General features: G+C 44.9%; 1 protein-coding gene across 9 annotated transcripts in view; it reads left to right on the plus strand.

Annotated features, from left to right (window-relative positions):
* The window catches only part of lnx1 (ligand of numb-protein X 1), a 61676-nt gene that overhangs the window by 20976 nt on the left and 17762 nt on the right, over nt 1-22938 (plus strand). For 7 of the 9 annotated variants that reach the window (XM_061825449.1, XM_061825447.1, XM_061825451.1 and 4 more), the window contains one exon: nt 21195-21448. In XM_061825449.1, coding sequence (XP_061681433.1) covers nt 21195-21448 — 254 coding nt within the window. Of the gene's footprint in view, nt 1-3005; nt 3098-21194; nt 21449-22938 lie in introns of those variants that run through there. The other 2 variants (XM_061825452.1, XM_061825446.1) reach the window with 2 other exon arrangements.

Raw genomic sequence — 22938 nt, forward strand, 5'->3', positions numbered from 1 at the left:
GTCGCAATTTTTCCATTTCCTCGCGTACCCTCCGGACTGTTCAAATGGGACAGGAAAATGGAAGTTGCGACGCGTTCAGTCTGTGAGCGAAACACGTCCGCGCGGGCGAGTTTATTTACGCCCTGTTGAAAACCGTAAGAGGTGCAGAACTATCTAGAAGGTCGTGAATAAAATATGTGCACGCGTTAGCTGACAAAAGCAGTTTCATGTCAACAGTTAAAAAGCTAATTGTTTCATTCCATAAATGACTGTAATTGGAGACTTTTAGCAACAGAATAGTAACGTGATACTTACCCGGCCGTCACTGTACATTGCTTGCTATCTTTGCGTAAATATTTCCCAATTAAAGCCGCATAATTCATAGTTTGATGGCTCCAATTTAGCGTGACGTTTTTAACAGAGTGCGTCAATTAGTCCGATACTGTCGCGCATCTGCTTCAGACACCAATTATTTTCCAGAGTTGTCAACAGTCACTTCACGGAGATGAAAACGACGACGCTGCGAGCCGCGTTGGGTCCCTTTAGGCACTGGTGTGAAACTCAAGGCCCGGGGGCCAGATCCGGGCCGCCACGAGATTTTATGTGGCCCTCGAAGCCAAATCTTGAGTGTCAATTTCAATTATTCTATTCTAGAATCTGTACAAAAATGTCAACAATGAGATATTACAAGCATTTTTGTGTGAGCAAACAATGAATAGTTGAAAAACACATTAGCCTTGATTTATGATTCCAAAAGTAGATCATAAATTGATGATGTTAATACAATGAGACAATTAAATATTTGTATTCATAACGGCCCTCTGAGGGAAACCGGAGCCACAATGTGGCCTGCGATAAAAATGAGTTTGATACCCTTGCCTTAAGGGGACAAACGGCAACAAAAAAAAAAATAAATAAAAATCTCATTTTGTGTAAACAGATAAATTTTAAGGTCGAAAAAACTGCAAAGAGTGACAATGTAACTCTTCAATTAATGAAAGACAGCAGCTTGGGAGCGTGTGGTTATTCCATAATAGTACATTTGTGACTGATCCACTTTATCAATAATCAACTTAAAAAGGCCTTGCGGCGGAAAATAACCAGCAAATTATATGGAACATAGGAAAAGAGGTGCGTGGGTTTTCTCCAGGCTCGATGGTTTCCTCCCACATCCCCAAAACATGCATTAATCGGGGACTCTAAACTGCCCCCTAGGCGTGATTGTGAGTGCGACTGTTGTCTGTCTCCGTGTGCCCTGCCGTTGGCTGGCGACCAGTTTAGGGTGTACCTCACCTCCTGCCCGTTGACAGCTGGGATTGGCTCCAGCCCTCCCCGCGACCCTTGTGAGGATACGCGGCTCAGAGAAGGGATGGACATCTCCAGACGATAAAGGATTACATGCCAGTGACTTGTCTCCATGTTTTCCAGCACCCTTTGTGTTCAGATATCTGCTTCTTCAAAGGTTAGCACCTCTACCACGCCAATAAATCTTAGCCCAGGTGCCTGCAGCGTTTCATCCGTTCATTTCATTCGCATTCAGGTGACAGAGGCGAAGTGGTTGCTTTAAATCAGGACTCAGCAACCTTTTTGAGGCTGAGGGCTACTTCGTGAGCAACGATCATATGAAGGGCGACGTGACCTGCTTGCGGCAAATTTCAGACTCCGTTCATTGCACGTACATAACATATTTTTGTTTTAATTTATTGTAGCAAATGACATTACCGGTATTTTCAACATTTTAATTCACGTAAGCAAGTCAGATTCAGAATTTAAAGCACAAATAATAGTAACCCTAATTGTGGCCTGTGTTTTTTTTTTTTTTTTTTTTTTTTTTTAGAACATACCTCGCCTTATACGGTCCTCACGGGCTACCGTTCCCCCGCGGGCACCGCGTTGGAGACCCCTGCTTTAAATACACAATGCGCAATTGTAGTTGATGTTTATTTACTTTGACAGTAGTAGTGGCAATAAACGTTTTCTTTTAAAAGAATATTTGTAAACTACAGTATATCTACCATCTTAAAACGCTTCCGTCAAGGTGCCGCCGCGCCGTGGACAACAGCATCCGCCGTCCTTATTTTCCACATTGACACCCCCCCCCCCCCCGTTGTGTTTTACTCCTGTCGTCTCTTTCGCACATCCAAGTAGATCCAGTAGGCAGGTTCATTGTAGCCGTCACACCAATCTGCTACACAGCGAGGAGCCCGTCGATTGGGGGTGGGGGGGCCTGATTTCCTCATCCTCCCGCTTTCTTTCTTCCCCTTTCGGAGGCCAATGCAGAGGTTGCACACGCGTGTGTGTGTGTGCGGATGTGTGTAAGAGAAGAGCAAAAAGGAGTAACATAGCAGGTAGCCCCCCCCAACCCCCTCCTGCCTCAATTTGGTCCGCTCCATCTCACCGCCGCCGCCGCCGCCGCCCCCCTCCCTCCTCCTCATTGGTTTCTGCTGCAGTATAAGTCACAGCCTGCGCTCTCGTCTCTTAACACACACACACACGGGGGGGATGGAGACAAACGCATACGAGCGTAAATCCTCTTACAAGCGGCCGCTGCCCGGCGCAGATTAAAGGGGGAGCCGCGCATCTCCGATCGTAGTCCAAATGTGCCACGTTGCTTCTTTTTCTTCCCCTCGCACTTTGTCCTCTTTCTCCTGTGCCACAGCGGGACCTCCTCCTCCGTCCTTTTCTGCATCTTCCTCTCCGGACAACCTCTGGCCCGCCTGAGGCAGAGGACCGACCCGCCCGGGTTTCCGCGGGACGGAAAGGATTCATTCTGGAGAGATAAAGGGGACGGTTGGGGGTGGGTGGGGTGGTGGTGGTTTGTCTGGTGAAAAGTAGCGGAGGTGGAAGCGCAAGACGGAGAAGGGGACGGGAGGGTGGCTGCGCGGCGGCGGTGGGGTGGCCAGCGGTAGTTGGAGAAGACCAAGAGGGAGCCCGGGAGAGCGCGGCGAGGAGCCAGCCGGAGCAGGGAAGGGAAGGATCGGCGGGGGCGGGGGGTGGGGGTGGGGGTGGTGGTGGTGGGGTCGACCATGAAGGCTCTGCTGCTGCTGGTTCTGCCCTGGCTCAGCCCGGCCAACTACACCGACAATTTGGGCAACCTGCACATCCTCTATTCCGAACTGTGAGTACAAACGAGCCCCTCGCGCCGTCAAAACCATAACATCAACAACCCCCTCACCGCCCCCTGCCCCCCATCCTTCCCATTCCATCGCTCCACCTGTCCATAATTGTGCGAAAACACTCATTTCCACCTCCTCGCACATCCTCCCATCCATCAAATATGACCAGCGCGTTCCGTTAGACGCGCTCGGGGCTGCAGGTCGCGCCGCCGCGCTCTCCGGGACCGTTCGGGATGCCGCAGCTTCTTTTGGCGGCGGCAACCACCCAAACTGTCACCGAGCCACCCTCGACGATGCGCTTTTCAAAACGCGTCCCGAGCGATTGAATTTCACGCAGAGAATTCACGTTTGGGCTACGGCGCCGCTTTGTTCCATAGTTATAGCGCGACGTTTTCCACAATTCTTTGAGATTCAGGCTTTGGATCTCGGCTCGTGCGGGAGTTTTCGCCCGGTTTTTCGGCTTCACTTCCACATCCCCCAAAATGATTACTTCATAAAAGATTTTACCTTGTACCTGAATGGGAACGTGAATAGTCATTTGTTCACATTTGTACGAGGACTGATTGGTCGCCAGTTAAGGGTCTGCTCCCCCTTTCACCCAAAGTCGGCTGGGATAGCCTCCAGCCCACCCGTGACCCCAATGAGGACACGCCGTATAAAAAATGGATGACTGGTTGGTTGAATATGATGTTTGTATGCAAAAATCACATCAAACACAGTCGCGCTGTGATCGGTCGCCAAGAAATCCGCTCCAATTGTTTTGCCGAACGTAAGCAAATCCCTTCATTTCCCTTTGAATGGAAGTCAATGTGTCGACGTGTTAAAGAATTGATGAATGGCTTCAGAAGCGGTTAGCCTGTCTGCTTCACACTCTGCAGATCTGGGTTTGAATCTCTACCAGAGCGTCCCTGCGTAGCGTTTGCACATTTTCTCCAGGCGCTTTCCCGTAAACCTCCACGACGCCGCGAAATTGTCCGTAGCCGTGAATAAGAGCATGAACTTTTGCGTGCCCTGCGACTGGATGACGACGGCTTCGGAGGCGTAACCCGCCTCCGGGTGGACGGCTTCGGAAGAAGTCGACTTCCCCGCTCGGACTGTCGTCAGATGAGATGAGACAGGAGGGTGTAAGGTCACTTCCTGTGCTTTTTACCCTCAATCTGCCCGCACATACGCCCGCTTTGGTTTCTAATGGTGCCCGCCTCTGACTGTTATGTGGGTCAGTCGGAGCGAGGAGAGCCTCGGGGCGAATAGTCATCGTCTGCCTCCCGTGACAGCCGCGATTGGTCGATTATGACGTGACGGACAAATGCGGACGCCGCGTTTTTCCGGCTGGCTGGAAGAGCGGCCGCGTTCCTTTTTTTTTTTTTTCTTCGCCGTCCGAACCGACAGGGCGAGGTTCGCTCTGTTTGCCTGCTTTCGGTCTTTCGTCCTCGAGGGCGCGTGTTCTCGATCGGGGTTTTTAGGGAATGCGGCACGCAATTCGGGGATATAGAGTAAGTGGAATTTCTGCAACGGAGAAATCGTTGGCTTTGTTCAAAAAGAAAGGAGCAAGAAATAAAATATGTATACAGTACTGTAATCAGGCATATTTAAATTGTGTGGCACATTAAAGGTCAAGTGTCACCCCTAGAAACATTCTAAAATAGATATTGAAATGAAAAATACATATAACATTATTCACTGAGATGTCTATGCGGAAAAAATAAATATGAGCGGAAAGCGCGTCATCCATGCGCAAAGTTGCAGAAGCGTTAATCGACATCCAGGTGGTCGCCATATTGGTGGAATCTACCGGCCGTGACGTCACCCCGGACATTCGCCAGTGAAAACACGCGGTGGACCCAACTATGGGGAGTCGAACACCCCCCTTCTGAAATGGAAGCTCTTTTTCGAAGAAGAAAACATCTCACAATCGAGTGAAGCGTCCGGGGCAATATTACCCTATCGTTTCGAGCCATATTTAGATGATATACGGATCACTTCTAACTAACAACAGACTACCAGACAGTATGAATGAGCCAGCCGTGCTCATCCGCGAGTGATCGGCGGACACGGCGCCGACGGGCATATCGACAGCTGTATACACACCTACCCGTCACTTGGAACCCACGAAGCGCTCGTCCTTTGGACCCGTGCAATCCGTTTTTCACGACGAGCCGGGTCTCTTGGAAACTCATGAAGGGTAAATCCATCCTCCCGAGCGTTTGAGCAATATCCAGCAATGCAACGAGCCGGCATTTTGGCTAACACGAAGGAACAGCGAGCTCCCTTCCCGCAGGTAAAACTAGTAGAAACAGACGAGTCCACTTGAGGGCGGTCCTGCCATCTATGTCACTTGCTGCTTCTTCTCGAAAACAAATCCCTCGAGAGAATTTTCATGGCGGGAGTTACAAAAATCCATATACGTCCAAATCATGTTTTGTGGTGGGAAAAAAAAAACGGATGGCTTCATACCGTTTCTTTTTTTTCATTAATAACATACTAAAAATCATCCATTTCATGACAGTGGCACTTTAAGATTATGTGCGTCAAAACCGTCATTGCTAAAGCTTCGCTTGGCATAATAATCACACATTTGCCAACCAAAACAATCCCACTCAAAGGGAGGTGTGACATATTTGTCACGTCCCTGTCTAATAAAAAAAAAAAAAAAAAAAGCGACATCGGGAATGAAAATCACACCCTTCTCTGTGGAATAACAATCACACACCCGTGCAAGTTAGGGGCGGCACAACGGGTCACACACACCTACTTATACAAAGTAATCTTGTTCAAATATAATTGTGGTATGACAATAATATGCCCACTTACTGAATACAATAACTCTCAAACATATGCATGGTGTGAAGCAATCACACCCTCGTAGTTTTAAAAAAAAAAAAAAAAAACACTCCTGAAGCCGTGTGTGAAATAAGAACCACACATTTGCCAAAACAAGCACACTTAAAGATCAGTGTAGCGTAAGACAGACGTCTCAGTAATTAAAAAAAAAAAAAATGTATATATCAAAAATATATCTTGAATAAACACAATATGGTGGCATTGGGTGCAAGTGGCGTGGCGACCCGACAGATATACGGAGCTGCTCCGAAAACCAAGGTGCAGGTTTTGTAATCTGCATCATCACCGCTAACAAAGCCACAAACAACAACAACAACAATTGAAGTGGATTTGCTCCCCAAGGGTTTAAACTCCTTAAACGCCACCATTACCCTGGCAACTGTCGACCCTTCAGCCCGCATCTGCAGGGCGTTTGATCACTCTTCAGCATGAACGCACCCTAACGGGATTAGCAATCCGGAAGGCACGCGCTAGCTGGATTTTTTTCTTCGCCTGTACGAGTCACTGGCTTTTACAGCAGAGGTTCCGAGTCATAGCAACTTCTTAACTAAGGAGACTTTTGGGCCGGGCCCCTGTCTCGCTCCATTTCCACATTTGGAGGGCTAAGATATTATGAAAAAAAAAAAAAAAAAGTATATTGGACCATACCTCAGAAAGGAGAATATAACGAGGTTTGTCACAATCCGAAGTCATCACCCTTTAAAAGTTTGTCAACGTCAAACAAAAACTGCGTCTTCTGAAAAGAAATGCAGTACAGCCTCGGTTCCCGACCACAGTCCGTTCGAGAAGCGATTTGTTCGAAAACCGAATCGATATTTCCCATTAAAATGAATGGAAAACGTAATAATGCGTTCCAAGCTTTAAAAAATTTGCCTTTTTAAAGCAGTTTATTTTTTTTTTTTTAGCTTCGTCTTCCTCCAAACACGGTTAGTGGAATTATGACCAAAAAGTTCCATTTTTGGTCTCATCTGACCACAAAACTTTCTCCCACGACTCCCCTGTATCATCCAAATGGTCAATGCCAAACTTAAGACGGGTTTTGACATGTGCTGGTTTAAGCAATTTTGTCTCTGGTGTCTGTTGGACAGCTCTTTGGTCTTGGCCACGTTTCAGTCTTACGGATTGTATACGGTGGACAGGTGTCTTTATGTAGCTAACGACCTCACGCAGGTGCATCTGATTCGGGATAATACATGGAGTGGAGGTGGATTTTTAAAGGCGGACTAACAGGTCTTTAAGGGTCAGAATTCTAGCTGAGCACACAGGTGTTCAAATACTTATTTGCAGCTGTATCACAAATAAATCATTAAAAAAAAATCACAAATTGTGATTTCTGGATTATCTCTGTCACCGTGGACTTGCACCTACGATGAAAATTTCAGACCCCTCCGAGATTTCCAAGTGGGGGAACTTGCGATGTAGCAGGGTGTTCAAATACTTATTTTCTTCACTGTATATTTCCGGAAGTGCTTTTCGTCGCCCAGATGGATCTAAAAAGCTAAATCCGTTGACGTTGGCTCTTTTCAGCCGCTTCAGAGCGTTTTCCTTCGGCTTCTTTTTGGCCGGTGGCAGCGAGGGTGTAAGTGACAGCGGCGAGATAATCCCTCACGCGAGCGCCGTGAGCGCCGGGGCTCCCGGGGTCAGGGTCGGCCCGGGCCGGCCGCCTGTCAGCGCGCGGGACGGCGGTGATGGCTCTTTTCTATGTTGAGAGGATTTACAGTTTAGGTGGAGATTGGACCAAAAGGACTTGACAAGTGTCGAGCGTGAACCCAAACCGTTTCGCTGCTCTTTTCAATCGGTCACGTGAAAGAAATGGACAATTACGATGGTTTCTCGATTCCTTGTTTTACTTGAGTGATGAGCAGTTGAGACACGGTTCTCCGTTTTGCAGTAGTTTTGTGGTGGTGGACAAGTCGTACATTTTCTCTCAATTTTTACTGTTGACTCCCTGCGACCCCAATAAGGATAAGCGCGAGAAAATGGCCGAACGGACAGTTTGACTTCTGCGATTATGGTCAGTTGCATCACATTTTTCTTCAGTGATGTTTTCTCGTTCTCAATAGAGGAGTTAATAAACGTGTTTTTTTTTTTCTTTTGTTGATTATGTTTTTTTCATGTATCTTCTTTGATAATGTTCTGGCGGCACGGTGGATCAGCTGGTAAAAGCGTCGGCCTCACAGTTCCGAGGACTCGGGTTCGATCCCGGCCCCGCCTGTGTGGAGTTTGCACGTTCTCCCTCGTGCCTGCGTGGCTTTTCTCCGGGTGGGCACTCCGGTTTCCTCCCACATTCCAAAAATATTGGAGACTCTAAATTGCCCGTAGGTGTGATTGTGAGTGTGACTGTTTGTTTCGATGAGCCCTGCGATTGGCTAGCAACCAGGTGTACACCGCCTCGTGTCCGTTCACAGCTGGGATAAGCTCCAGCACTCACCGCGACCCTTGTGAGGATAAGCGGCAAAGAAAATGGATGGATGCATGGATAATGTTTTTCATTTTTTTCATTTTACTCCTGTGATTTTGGACACTTACAAAGTGTTCATTTTTTTTTTTTGTCTGAGGACGGACTGTTGGGACATTTTCTAATTGTGTAATTTTGCATTTGTGATGATGGACTGTTTCTGCTTTTTCTCCTACGATGGACGAGTCAAACATCATTTTCTTCTGTTATAATAGACTGTTATGATGCTTTCTGGTTTTCTGTTTTTACGACTATGATGACAGTGACGGCATTTTGTCTTTTTTTTTCCAAGTTTCACTTCTGTGAAAATGGGCCATTTTCTTATTTTCCAATTTTGCTCCTGGTATGGTGAACTATCCTATTACCGTAATTCCCAGCCTACAGAGCGCACCTGGTTATAAGCCTCATCCAGTACATTTGTCGAGGAAATACCATTTGGTACATATAGGCCGCAAGTGCCCACATTGAAACACGAGATATTTACAAAGAAAGATGGTACATAGAGTTTAACGCTAGCATCGCCGCACTAGTGCTAACGCTAGTGCCACCATGCTAATGCTAATGCTAGCGCACCGCGAACAGGGCCAGTTAAGAAAAAACATACTGGTAAAAATCACTGAGACACGGCAGTAACACGCTAGCGCAGCGCTAACAGGGCCAGACCGGTAAAAGTCACTTCCTCGGCGCATATATTCCACCGTTCTCACTCTTACCTTTTCCGTTCGAGGGCCCTCGTTGCGGCTGTTTGTAAAAAATGCACAAATCAGCCATATCGCCGCATGAACCGCAGGGTTGAAAGCGTGTGAAAAAAGTCGCATCTTGTAGGCCTGAAATTCCGGTAGTTGCTTGTCAAAAAAGGACAAGGTCCCCTTTTTCCAGTGTTTATTTCCATGATTGAGCAATCTTACAGGATTATGGCCTTTAGCCCTACTCACAGAGACGCCAGTGTAGTGGTTCATATAGCGGACCGGGCTTGATTCCCGCCATCTACTCTCTTGAGATGGGTTAACCAGTCCAGGGTGCGGCCCCCTCGAGGGGATTTGCGGGATCTTCCAGTACTCCCTGCGGACTTTCCCGCGGTTGGCTGTTAGGAGACACCTTCGCACTATAAAAGCGGCTTCCAGTGCAATCACGAGGTCACTCGCGCTCATGATAGGACGTATTGATTGGCCGGGAAGGCCACGGCTCAGTCCGGAGAGCGCCCCAAACCTGCTGAGCGCGCCGGAAAGGAAAAGAAACTGCGGTCGCCGTTAACGGAGGTACGCGTTCATATAAGATATTTCATTTTTAAGATAAACTTAAAAATAGAGCTAGCTAGTCCTCAGTACCAAAGTTACAAGTTACATAAACACTCTTAGTTTAATACTGCAGTAAGATCAATCTCAGGGCCAGGGTCCATTTTTCAAATTTGTATGTTTGATCCAGGATGGCATGGTGGTTCAGTTGGTAAAATGTTGGCCTCACAGTCCTGCGGTCCCGGGTTCAATCCCAGCCCTCTCTGTGTGGAGTTTGCATGTTCTCCCCGTGCCTGCGTGGGTTTTCTCCAGGCACTCCGGTTTCCTCCCGCATCCCAAAAACATGAAACATTAACTGGACACTCTAAATTGCCCCCTAGGTGTGATTGTGGGTGCAGCTGTTTGTCTCAATGAGTTCTGCGATTGGATGGCGACCAGTTCAGGGTGTACCCCGCCTCCTGCTCGTTAACAGCTGGGATAGGCTCCACAACCCTCGTGAGGATGAGCGGCGAAAAAATGGATTGATGGATGTTATAATGCAAAGGATATTTGAACAAACTGTGCAGCAACTCATGTAGACATATAATATAACTGTGAAAAGTCTTCTTCCTAGCTGTTGGCATGACTATTATATGACATACAATTAACAATAACAATAAACTGGTTTTAAAAAGTGTAATTAATTAGGCTCCAGCACTCCCGCGACCCTTGTGAGGATAAGCGACTAGGAAAATGGATGGATGGATGTTCGATCCATGCCCAAATTGAAATAATCTTTTTTTTTTTTCCATTTTTAATCCGGTATATTGAGAATGGATTTGACCTGTTTTTAAGTTAAAATGCAAAGAATTTTTTTTCTAGTAATTTTAAAAAAGGTATGGGTTGGCTTTATTTTTCTTCTGTTCTTCCTTATATGTATATTTCTTTTCATATGTGCAAATTCAGTTTTTCGAGCGAACGGTCTTCAAAGCCTAGCGCAGCGTCGTTAACGAGATTTTATTTCCCCGCACTTGAAAACGGAAAGATCAAATGATCCACGGATCCCGCAGAGCCTCACCTGAACGTCCCCCGCGTAATCCGTGGCCGGAAACTCAACCCGAGCGCCTGCTGCTTGCTCCTCATGCGGCAGATGGAACGAACGTGCACATCGGGCGGATCCAATCGGCGCGCCGCCCTCTGATTAACACCTCTCTAATTCGCCATTAACGAGATTACTCTGCCGTTATGTGCCTCCGCTCACTCGCAGCGGCCGTTCCAGCGTTGTGGAGAGTGCCGGATGAAGGACTAACTACAATAATTCCCGGCCTACAGAGCCTCACCCAGTACATTTGTAAAGGAAATACCATTTGGTACATACGTAGGCCGCAGCCGTGTCAAATACGCAAATGCCCACATTGAAACACGAGATATTTACACAGAAAGACGGTACACAGAGAGTTTAACGCTAGCGCCACCGCGCTAACGCTAGTGCCACGCTAACAGGGCTGGTTAAAAAGTAATAAGTCGTAAAGTACTAGTAAAAATCACTGAGACATGGCAGTAGCACGCTAGCGCAACGCCAACAGGACCGGACCGGCAAAAGCCACTTCCTCGGCACATATATTCCACCGGTCTCACTCTTACCTTTTCCGCTCCAGTGCCCCCATGAGGCCGTTAGACGTTAGTGCACAAATTAGCCGCATTGCCGCATAAACCGCAGGGTTAAAAGCGTGTGAAAAAAAGTTGCGGCTTATTGGCCGTAAAATACAGCAATTCATTCATTTGACCAAATTATGTTTTTCACGGCCACCTGTATTCTTGTTTTACACCAGAAACGTTCATTAAGGGAGAAGAAGTTTAGCCGCATCGCGATCTGGGTCCTGGTCAACTCTGTAAACGAAAACAGTGCAGCTAGCGCATCTCCTGGCGAGCGATATCTCGTTTTGTTTTGTTGCGATGTCAGATGCCACAAAATGGCATCGAAGCTAATAGAAAAGGAGCAATTGGTGTCAAGGAAGTTTGCTAGTGAAACATCTCAACTATGTGAAAATCTTCGTGTGAGGGAGGAGCTGAGTTTAGCCTGGGTTGTGAGAGAAAGTTTGTCTTTCCGGCATTTCTATGATTTTTCTGGTGAAAATTTTGTATGATTATCGAATTCAACTGAAAAAGATTAAAATGTTATCCATTTAAAATTAATTTTCAAATCAAAAACAATTAGGAAAATCTAATAAAAATAATTTTTTTAAATGTATTTACAAATGGTTGTAAAAATGAATCAATCATTAAATAATGCGTAGCTAATCATAGATAAAATAGTAAAATGAATGTCAAATCTTTTCCTGGACCCTCATGTAGTTGTTGACTGCGTTTGAAAAAAAATATGTTCAGCGGTCTTGGTTGCTTAAAATGAGATGTAAATTAAATTTATTAAAAAAAAAAAAAAAACTGTCAACGCAAGTACTGCAGCAGTCTTATATCTGCATTCTCGTTACCGTTGGCAACTTATTCTTTCATATTGTTTATCGCGCATTCTTCAGCGAGAAATGGCCACGGGCGTCCTCCGAGCTGCCAGAGACGCTGCAGATGTTTTCACTTGAGTATTTTTTCATTTTTTTTTTGATTTCCAACACAGCTTTTCTTTTTTTTTTTTTTTTTTTTACGCTATGAGGTGTCACTGATGTATGTTTTTTTCCCGACCGCTTTGCAAAACTGGCCTCGGAGTCCCAAATTGGCGCCGACGTCCGCTGACTTTTCCGATCGATAACCCCCCCCCAGAGACGGAGGAGCCGGCGGACGTCGCTTAGAGGATGTGTGTGCGTCGATTTTTGTCGTCGCTGGGCAGCCAAACAAAAGATGCCATTTTTTTTTTTGGAAATTATATTGTCATGTGAAAATAGTGACGGAAAAACACAACGTGAAAGTGGATGCATACACTCGAGAGAAATTATTATTATTAGATTTTGTTTAACAACTGCGAATTGCCTCAGCCAGCACAGTATTATGGAACATTTTGATCCAGATATGGATAATATGATACGGATAGAGGGAAGCAACAGTGGCTTAGGCCGGGTTTACAAGACGTGGTTCGCTTGACGCAGTTCCGACATTTCCCCTCAGTTGGGTCCCAATCAGGTCTCGTACAAATGTGCTTAAAAATCTGATTTTTTTTTTTTTTTTTTTTTTGGGGGGGGGGGTTTTCCTCCCACATCCCAAAAAACATGCAACATTAATTGGAGACTCTAAATTGCCCATAGGTGTGATTGCGAGTGCTGCTGTTCGTTTCTATCTGCCCTGCGATTGGCTGGCAACACGTTCAGGGTGTGCCCCGCCTCCTGCCCGTTGACAGCTGGGATAGGCTACGGCACTCCCCGTGACCCTCGTGAGGATAAGTGGCAAAAAAAATGGATGGATGGATGGATAGATAGATACCAGCCCATTGTTTAGATAGGATAGAAAGCATGATGGGTTTTTTTTTAGTCTTGTCTTTTATTTTTGTGATGAAGGACAGTTATGCCATTTTCTCAATTTTTTTTAAATTGCATTTCTGTAATGTTTGATGCTTTTGAGGTTTTGTCATTTTTGTTTGATTTTTGTGATGATTGATCGTGATAATTTCTCCTCTTTTTTTTTTAGTCTAGCTGTGACAGTGGAATTGGATTGTTTGAATGAAATTTCTTTTACAATGGGCAGCTAATACATTTTCTTATATTTTTGTTGAATTTCCCACGATAATATCCCATTCACAATTTAATTTTTTCACGGAAAACATTTTTTCCTTTCACTTTTTAAGGCGTGATTTTTCCGTTTATAGGCGGAATTCCGTCTTTTTAAATTGCATTGATTTGAAAAAAATTTATATATTCTCATTTTTTCTGCAATATTTGGACCGTAACCCGTGCCAGAATCCACACGCGTTCAAATTGCGGTCGGACTTTTGCAAGCGAGATGGAAGATTAGCTACACGTCTGTTGATTGGTCGAATGTGTTCCTCTTGATCAATGAAAATGGTTGTTGTGTACGAGGCAGTTTCACGGGGAACGACAAAAACACGTCGAACAACCGAAAGCAACGAAAACGAACTCATCCCATATCTCATATCCCATTCATAATTTTAGTTCTGCAAGGAAAAGATTTTCTCGTTTTACTTTTGCAGGTTGTTGTCTTCGTTTGGACAGTTCCGACGTTTGTTTTCTACATTCTGTGACGTAGACAATTACAACGTTTTCTCATTTGACGATGATGGACAGAATCTTGTTTTTACTCGACATTTTCTCCGACATCTGTGATGATGATGATGGAGGGTTATGATATTATAAAGAGCCCCTCGCAACATGTGACTCTTTTGACCGACAGTCATCTTGGCAGCTGTGGCGGTGGGGGGGGGGGGGGGTTAATTTGCGAGACGGTGTTGGTCGTCATGCTCGGGATCGGAGAGCGAGAGTATGTGGGTTAGGACGGATAATCCGTTCGCGCCCCCCCAAAGAGGATTGGAGAGTCTCACTGGATTTGACGACTTGTGATCCGAGTGTTTATTTTGCGTGGCTGTTTGTGTCACATCCAGGCACACCCCAGGAGCATTGTGGGTAATTGCGGCTGCACTTGGAGATGAGGGATAACAAGGGGGGGTGGAGGTGGGGGGGGGGGTTGGGTACAGTGTTTGCTCCTTTTTACTTCTGCGATGGATAAATGAGAATTTTTGGTTTTTATGCTTTATTTCTGCGACGGAGAGTTACATCATTTTTTCTTTTTTTTTTTTTTTTTTTTTTCCAGCAGTTATAGTTTCTCATTTCAATTTTTATTTCGGTTACCATAAGCCGCTAATAAATTTCCCTCATTTTAATTTTATTCCTGCTGCCGACGGCCATTTACATTTGTAATTTAAATTCGCAATGCCAGTTACATTTTCTCTTTTTTTTTTTTTTTTTTTTTTTTTTTTTTTTACACATCCATTATGATGGACAGATACCATAATTCACGGCCTACAGAGCGCACCTGTTATGAGCCTCACCCAGTACATTTGTAAAGGAAATACTATTTGGTACATACATGGGCCGCAGTCGTGTAGAAGCCGCAGGTCCCCACATTGAAACACGAGATATTTACGAAAAAAGACGGTAAACAGAGAGTTTAACGCTAATGCTAGCACCACGCTAACAGGGCCAGTTAAAAAAAAAAACATACTGGTAAAAATCACTGAGACACGGCAGTAACACACTAGCGCTAACAGGGCCGGTTAAAAAAAAAAAAACATACCGGTAAAAATCACTGAGACATGGCAGTAATATGCTAGCGCAGCGGTAACAGTGCTGGTTAAAAAAAAAAATACCGGTAAAAATCACCGAAACATGGCAGTAACATGCTAGCGCAGTGCTAACAGGGCCGGTTAAAAAAAAAAACCTGGTAAAAATCACTGAGACACGGCATTAACACGCTAGCGCAGTGCTATCAGGGCCGGTTAAAAAAAAACATACCGGTAAAAATCACCGAGACATGGCAGTAACACGCTAGCGCAGTGCTAACAGCGCCGGTTGAAAAAAAAAAAACATACTGGTAAAAATCACAGAGGCAAGGCAATAACACGCTAGCGCTGCGCGAACGGGGCCGGTAAAAGTCACTTCCTCGGTGCATATATTCCACCGGTCTCTCTCTAACCTTTTCCTCTCGACCGCCCCCTTGAGGCCGCTAGAAAAAATGCACAAATTAACCGCAGGGTTGAAAGCGTGTGGAAAAATATCGCATCTTATAAGCCAGAAATGATGTTGTGTTTTCAACACGCTGTGGGTAATTGTGACTGGGTGGCTTTGTTTGAAGGGGGAGGGGGGCAAACTGAGGATCTCTTCCGCATTATCTCGCCACTCACCCGAGAGATGACGCGATAACGAAGCCGGGACGAGGATACAGCGACGCTAACGAGCATCTGCCGTTCCGCCCGCGAGGGCAAGCATGTAGTTTGTCATGTGTGAGGCTCTCCAATGTTTATTTTTGAACGGCAAGGGAGGGGGGACGGCGGATAGTCGGACGTCGCTGTCAAAGTGACTGAGTGACAACCTTCGCTGGCATCCACCCCGCAGCAGCAGACACCATTCAGTCAGTCACGCTTTTCTTCATAACAGGCTGTGACCTTGAAATAAAAAAATAGATGGAGGGAAAATAATCGCTTTGTCTTTAAGATACACGGCAAAGCTATTACTAAAAATATTTTCACATCAAACGAGCACTCTCTGTGCAGCAAAAGCAACGATTTGCCTGTGATGTGACAGCGCTAAATATATCCCTCCTTGCTTGCTGGAGACAAATTATGTATTTTCCTTTTCCGTGATGAAATGTCATTGCGGGGTGTTTTAAAAAGAGGCTTTTGGTGAAAAGGTTTTTGGCATAATACCGTGAAGATCAAGAAATATGTCGCGATAACTTTCCCTTATGAGTGCTTTGTTTTGTAACGAAACCCTTAACTCTTTAAATTGGATATCAAATAAACTATTGCCATTAAAATGCATTGCAATGCCGTTAATCCGTTCCAGCCACCCCACAAATCCAATCAAATCCATCACAACATGTTGTTTTGGTTTTTTGTTGTTGATGGTTCAGAGATTAAATGGAAATATGGATGTTTTTTAATACAAAAAAAAAGCACTGTGTTGTAGGAAAACAATAAAAGGGAGCAATATTTAAAAAAGGGCGGCACGGTGGATCGGCTAAGTTCTGAGGTCCCGGGTTCAATCCCGGCCCCGCCCGTGTGGAGTTTGCATGTCCTCCCCGTGCCTGCGTGGATTTCCTCCAGGCACTCCGGTTTCCTCCCACCTTCCAAAAACCTGCTACATTAATCGGATACTCTAAATTGCCCCTAGGTGTGATTTTGAGTGCGACTGTTTGTCTCGATGTGCCCTGCGATTGGCTGGCGACCAGTCCAAGGTGTACCCCGCCTCCTGCCCCGTTGACAGCTGGGATAGGCTCCGGCACTCCCCGCGATCCTCGTGAGGATAAGCGGCGAAGGAAATGGATGGAAAATGTAAAAAAAAAAAAAATGGTTTTAAAAAGTGTAATTACAATATGTAATGTGGTATTCAGGTTTTGAAGTGGTGTGTGTGGCCTAGACGGTCTCATTTTGTGTTGTTGCATCACATTTGACTCTCCAATAAACGACTGAAAGTGCAAAGGCATGACAGGATTTTAAAGACTCCATTTTTTTTGGGGGGGGGGAATCATCCCCCCTCAGCCCCCCCCCCCCCCTTCCAATTTACTCTTGCTCACTTTGCAACTCCAACTTTGGCTCCCAGCACAAAGCCAAGAATTCCCCAAGCAACAGTTTGTTAACATGGAAAAACTTGTAAGCTGGAGCAGCACTTTACCAAGACATTTTTGGTCTGTGCAACGGGGGCTTTTGGTGTGGTGGGCGAGCACTCCAGAGATCCAAGTAGACATCGCATGTCCCCTTTCAAATATTGACGACTGTGACCACAAAAAGAAGAAGAAAAAAAAAAAAGATGCAATTGCTGCACTACTTCGCTGAGGTTTTCAATTTCCCCACAAGTCACGCTGGAAAAGAACCGATCACGGAAGGGCCAAACAGCAGAATTCTTCCATTTGAAATATGCAGTAAACGGTAAAGGGCAAGCGCATGTTTTAATTAAGAAGCTACAATTTGAACGAGGGAGTGAATATAAAATGCTGAGCAAATGTGTTGGACCACCTGCTGTGAAAAATTGGAACAACGCAACTTCAACTGAAGTGAACCGCTTTAATGCGGACTCTTTCAATTTCGCGTGATACGTTTCAATCCACATTTTTGTACCCAAGTCACAAATGAAGCAAATGTCGCACTCAACCACTAAAGCTAACTTTTCCGTTTAGATAGATAGATAGATAGATAGATAGATAGATAGATAGCTAGATAGATAGATAGATAGATAGATGATAGATAGATAGATAGATAGATAGATAGATAGATAGATAGATAGATAGATAGATAGATAGATAGATAGATAGAATAGATAGATAGATAGATAGATAGATAGATGGATGGATAAATAGATGGATGATGGATGGATGGATAAATAGATAGATAGATAGACAGACAGACAGACAGACAGAAGGACTGATGGATGGATGGACCGACGAGATAGATAGATAGATAGATAGATAGATAGATAGATAGATAGATAGATAGATAGATAGATAGATAGATAGATAGATAGATAGATAGATAGATAGATAGATAGATAGATGGATGGATAAATAGATGGATGATGGATGGATGGATAAATAGATAGATAGATAGACAGACAGACAGACAGAAGGACTGATGGATGGATGGACCGACGAGATAGATAGATAGATAGATAGATAGATAGATAGATAGATAGATAGATAGATAGATAGATAGATAGATAGATAGATAGATAGATAGATAGATAGATAGATAGATAGATAGATAGATAGATAGATGGATGGATGGATGGATAGGCGGACGGACGGACGGACAGACAGCTAGATAGATATAGATAGACAGACAGAAGGACTGATGGATGGATGGACTGCCGAGATAGATAGATAGATAGATAGATAGATAGATAGATAGATAGATAGATAGATAGATAGATAGATAGATAGATAGATAGATAGATAGATTGATTGATTTTGGGTAATTACCAATGATATTTGTTGTATACAGCTGAGGGATAAACTTTATATTGGTAGTTTTCCAATGATTTTTTTTCCATTCCAATCAATTGAAATAATAATCTTAAATTAATATTATTAAATACAATTATTATTATGTTAATAAATCAATGTTAGTAAGTTAGTAAGAAACTTAAAAAAAAATGGATGACATAAAATCGATGGTTCATCACTTACTAATATCATAGAATATTCATATGTATATTTTCCACACAAAATGCCATGTTTTTCCATAAAAATATTATATTTTCCACAAAAACATGGAAATAACACTAAAGGTTAAATGTTTTTAATAAAAGGCTACACGGTGCTATATTTTCCCCAAAATCCCATTTTTTCACATTTTATTTTCCCACAAAATGCTATATGGTAATAAACAATGATAATAAACAAATAAACCCTGTAATTACAGTACCAATTTATGTTTTTTTTTTTTTCACACAAAAGGCTACATTTTACCATTAAGAAAAGCTTTGGTTACCTCCAAAAATGCAGCATTTACCCTTTTAAAAATGTTATTATATTTTATCACCCCAAAAACGTTCACGCAAAAACTACATTTTCCCTAAAAACCGCAACGGTTTCTCATGAAAATGCAACATTTTCCAACGCAAATATGAATATTCTGCCGTGCAATAAATCTATTTTTCCATAAATACTTAAGACATATTTGTTAATGTCAATTGTTCATTTGTTTTCTGAATAGAAAAAAAAACAACCGTCTAAAGAAAAATTTTTTTGGGCAATTCCTCTATCCATCCCTCCGTTTGTTTTTTGCCGCTTATCCTCACAAGGGTCGCGGGGAGTGCTGGAGCCTATCCCAGCTGTGAACGGGCAGGATGCGGGGTAGACCCTAAACTGGTCGCCAGCCAATCGCGGGGCACACGGAGACAAACAGCCGCACTCACAATCACACCTACGGGCAATTTAGAGTGTCCAATTAATGTTGTTGTTCCATTTCAATTTGTAAAGAGACTCTTATCTTAGCCTGCGAGCAATATGTCGAAGTTCTTGAGAAATTCCTCGCGGTCTGTACGCAAAGAGAAGTTCTCTTTGCACGCCAACGGCCGCATTAAGCGCAAACGCCTCCGTTAACGATGTTTCCCGAACGCCCGTGCCCGACGCGCACCCACGTTGCGCCGTTCAAACACTTTAGCGGGTTAACTTCCACGTTGCCGCGGCGACATGCTCGATGGCATTCAATTTACTGACCGAACGGGCAGGAATAAGTCTCGGCGGCGGGCCCCGGCGGCTCGACGGGATCGACGGCGACTTTCGGGGGGGGGCTTGTGTAAAGTCCCCCTTCCGACCCGCTGCGATCTGTGACTGAAAGTAAAAGATGTCAGCGATATACAGAAGCAAAGTGAAATATAGACACTGTCAGGTTAAACAGTTCTCGCCAGGCCTTCGCTTTATCTTATTTTGTTAGCCGCTCGTTCAGCCCTGAGAATGGATTTTACAACCCCCCCCCCCCCCCCCCAGCCAGGGTTTGATCCAGCTCATTACGGCCCGGTTAATGTCCTCGCTGATGGCTCTGCAGAGACATTTGGAGGGAGGTGAGGCGCAGCTATTTTCTGTCTGTGATGAAGCGTAAACGGAGTGAAAAACCGATCCGCCGGGACTTCGGTACCTGGCCGCGGGAAGCCCGTTTACGACGTTTCTACATTACCTCTGCCGATGATTAACTGTACGAGCTTCACAATCCGCTGTCACTCATCTATCGAGGATACCTGCTCCTGTTCGGGTATCGTTGGGGGAAAAACGCTTCGCGAGCCCCGGAATTTGTCTGAAGTGGTCAACTTCCTGTTCACTTCGTTGGACTCTTTTCGAGTTTTTCCATCTCCATCCTGTTCCTACAATTCGCTTCGACATGTCCACCAAAGTTTGGGTTGACGCGTGAAAATGGGTGTTTGACCCTCTCAAGTCCGCCAACAAATAAGAGATTCAAAACAAGATGGCTGACTTCCTGTTCAATTGTGGCCTCACCCGGGCAAACGATTGGTTAAAAATACCTGCTTCAAACTAAAATGGAGACTGAGAGACATTTTCATCCGTCCTGTTACGATAAGCATGCCCATCAAATTTCGTGAAACGAGTGTCCAGGCTAACTTCATCCTGCCACTATTGAATGAGAAATGACTGATTCAAACCAAAATGGCCGACTTCCTGTTCACTTTGGGGCATGGGCTCTTTTCGAGTTTTTAATCTCCATCCTGTTCCAATAATTCGCTTCGACGTCTCCGCCAAAGTTTGGGTTGACGCGTGAAAACGGGTGTCTGACCCTCTCGAGGCCGCCAACAAATAAGAAATAAGAGATTCAAAGCAAGATGGCCGACTTCCTGTTCTATTTTGGGCTCACCTCGGCAACTGATTCGCCTGGGCAAACGATTCGTTAAAAATGCCTGCTTCAAACTAAAATGGAGGACCTCTTGTGTACTTTTAGGCATGTGTATGAGAGAAATTTTTAACTTGCATATTGCCACGATTGAATGAGAAATGACCGATTCAAACCAAAATGGCCGACTTCCTGTTCAATTTCGGGCGTGGGTTCTCGAGACATTTTCGTGCGGCCAGTTATAGTAGACTTGTCTACTAAATTTTGTTCGTGAAACTGCTGTCGGGGGCAGATTTATTTTATTTTCATATTTTTCTAACCTTCCGGGTGCTACTAAATGAGTTTTGTGGGGTGGCGTTCGGGACCCCCTAAAATCGATACCACCAGGATTCAATTTTTGATTGTGACCTTTTCCTTCTCTCTCGTGAATTTGTTGACTTTTACTCAGAGCTGCTCAGCGCTCCGACTGTTCCGTTATTCATCACGAAAATATCATCCACGCATAATTTGTCTGACATACTTGACGTTGTCTTACCCCCCCCCCACCACCACCACCCGTTTTCTCGATTAAGGTGCAAAGGCGCGTCTCACTATGGACTCTCGGCGGACAGGAAGCGGCGCTCGCAGGAGGGCGAGTGCACGGACAGCACGTCGGAGCTCACCATCGCCACGCTGCCCGGCGACGGCCCGACGTCCGCCGCCGTGGCGCTGCTGTCGGACGAGGCGGGTCTGGTCAACCCGGCCTTCGACGCCAGCATGGAGGAGCACAGCCAGTCGGGCAGCACCGGCAGCCTGGCGGCCCGATGCGGCAGCAAGAAGAGTGAGTGTGAGTTGAGCATCTTCAAAAATTCAGACCCCCAAAGCCGGTTTGCAACGTGAAATTTGCCTGACGTGTCTACTATCAGTACACTCATTTCAAAAGTCTCAAGATCCCAAGCCTGTAAAGCGTTCAGAACTCATTTTGGCTCGAGGCAGCCATTTTAGCTGTACAAAGCAGGGGTTCCCAGACCTTTTTTTTTTTTTTTTTTTACCCGAAGTTCTACTTTTCAAGCAGCCAGCCATTCGCGAGCTACCGACGGGGGGGACGGAGTGATGATTATGATGCTCCAAAACCGTTTTAAGGTCAATGTTATGTTGCCTCCTATATTTAAAATACAGAATTATTTTTTTGCGCATTGTATTCTACTTTGGCTTCAGACCAGACCCCCCCCCCACTCGGAAAAGAGAGAATCTCGTCCGATTTAACCGCTTTTTCTGCGATTATTCACGTACTCCGACGGTCATTGCATCTGAAAACAACAGCATTTCTTTTTTTTCAAGTTTCTCCATTAATATTGAAAGTAAACATAAGCGGCATGTCTAGCTCATCTTTGCTCTACGTTGCCCAGACTGTGGACGCTGTCATTATAAAACACATCGATGGGCTGCGTAAGTACTGTAACATTTGTAATTATGAGTGTACGTCCTTAAGTTGGGGGTGTGTCTGTATAAAGTAAACGAGAGAAAGTTCCGCGTGCTGCCTAAAAGAAACCAGTGGCTTCTTCTTTCCATTTTTTACAGTACGTATGTGAATTTTGCCATCGGATGTAGCAACCAGTCACCCCTCACTCATTGAATCACATCGCAAAATGCCACAAACTGAATTATAATTTCAATTTGCATTGGATTTTTTTTTTGTCGCGCAACGTAGAATATCTGCGAAGAGACTGCATCAGCGGTGCACAATTGCGCACGCGCGCAGTTTAGATCATGATCGACGCATTGAGCAGCCCTGGGATAAAGTCTCATTCGCTTTTGGCGTCACTCCGTCCACCCAAAGTCCAGCCCCCAGAAACCAGTTTTGGTGACCCTCGTGAAATTTGGTAGGCGGGTCTATAATGAGTAGGCCCACCAAAAAAAGTCTCAAGAACCCACGGCCAAAAAGATCTCGGTGAGTCCCCCAACCATGAATTGTTCAGAGATTTGCTCAGTAGCAGCTTTTGGAATCTTGGGAAAATTCAGCCCCCCGAAGGAAATTTCACTCTGAATCTTTAAAGACACATCATTCGGTACAGTATTTTATTAATTTGAAGATCCTCGAGAAATTATTTTGGACTGGTCTTAGACTGAAAAAGTCCGTGGGCTTTACCAACACTCCACAACTTTGGGGTGAACTCGGCCCCCGGCAACATAAAATTTGGTAGGGGTGTCTGTCACGACTAGACCCACAAAAAAGTCCAAAACAGGATGGTCTGCCATTTTGATTTGAAGCAGCCGTTATAGGTCCATTTTTCCATTTTCAAGGGGTGTCCTGTCCATTTTCCAAGCCCCATATCC

This window comes from Syngnathoides biaculeatus, chromosome 7 (assembly GCF_019802595.1).
Source record: "Syngnathoides biaculeatus isolate LvHL_M chromosome 7, ASM1980259v1, whole genome shotgun sequence".
NCBI classification, from domain to species: domain Eukaryota; kingdom Metazoa; phylum Chordata; class Actinopteri; order Syngnathiformes; family Syngnathidae; genus Syngnathoides; species Syngnathoides biaculeatus.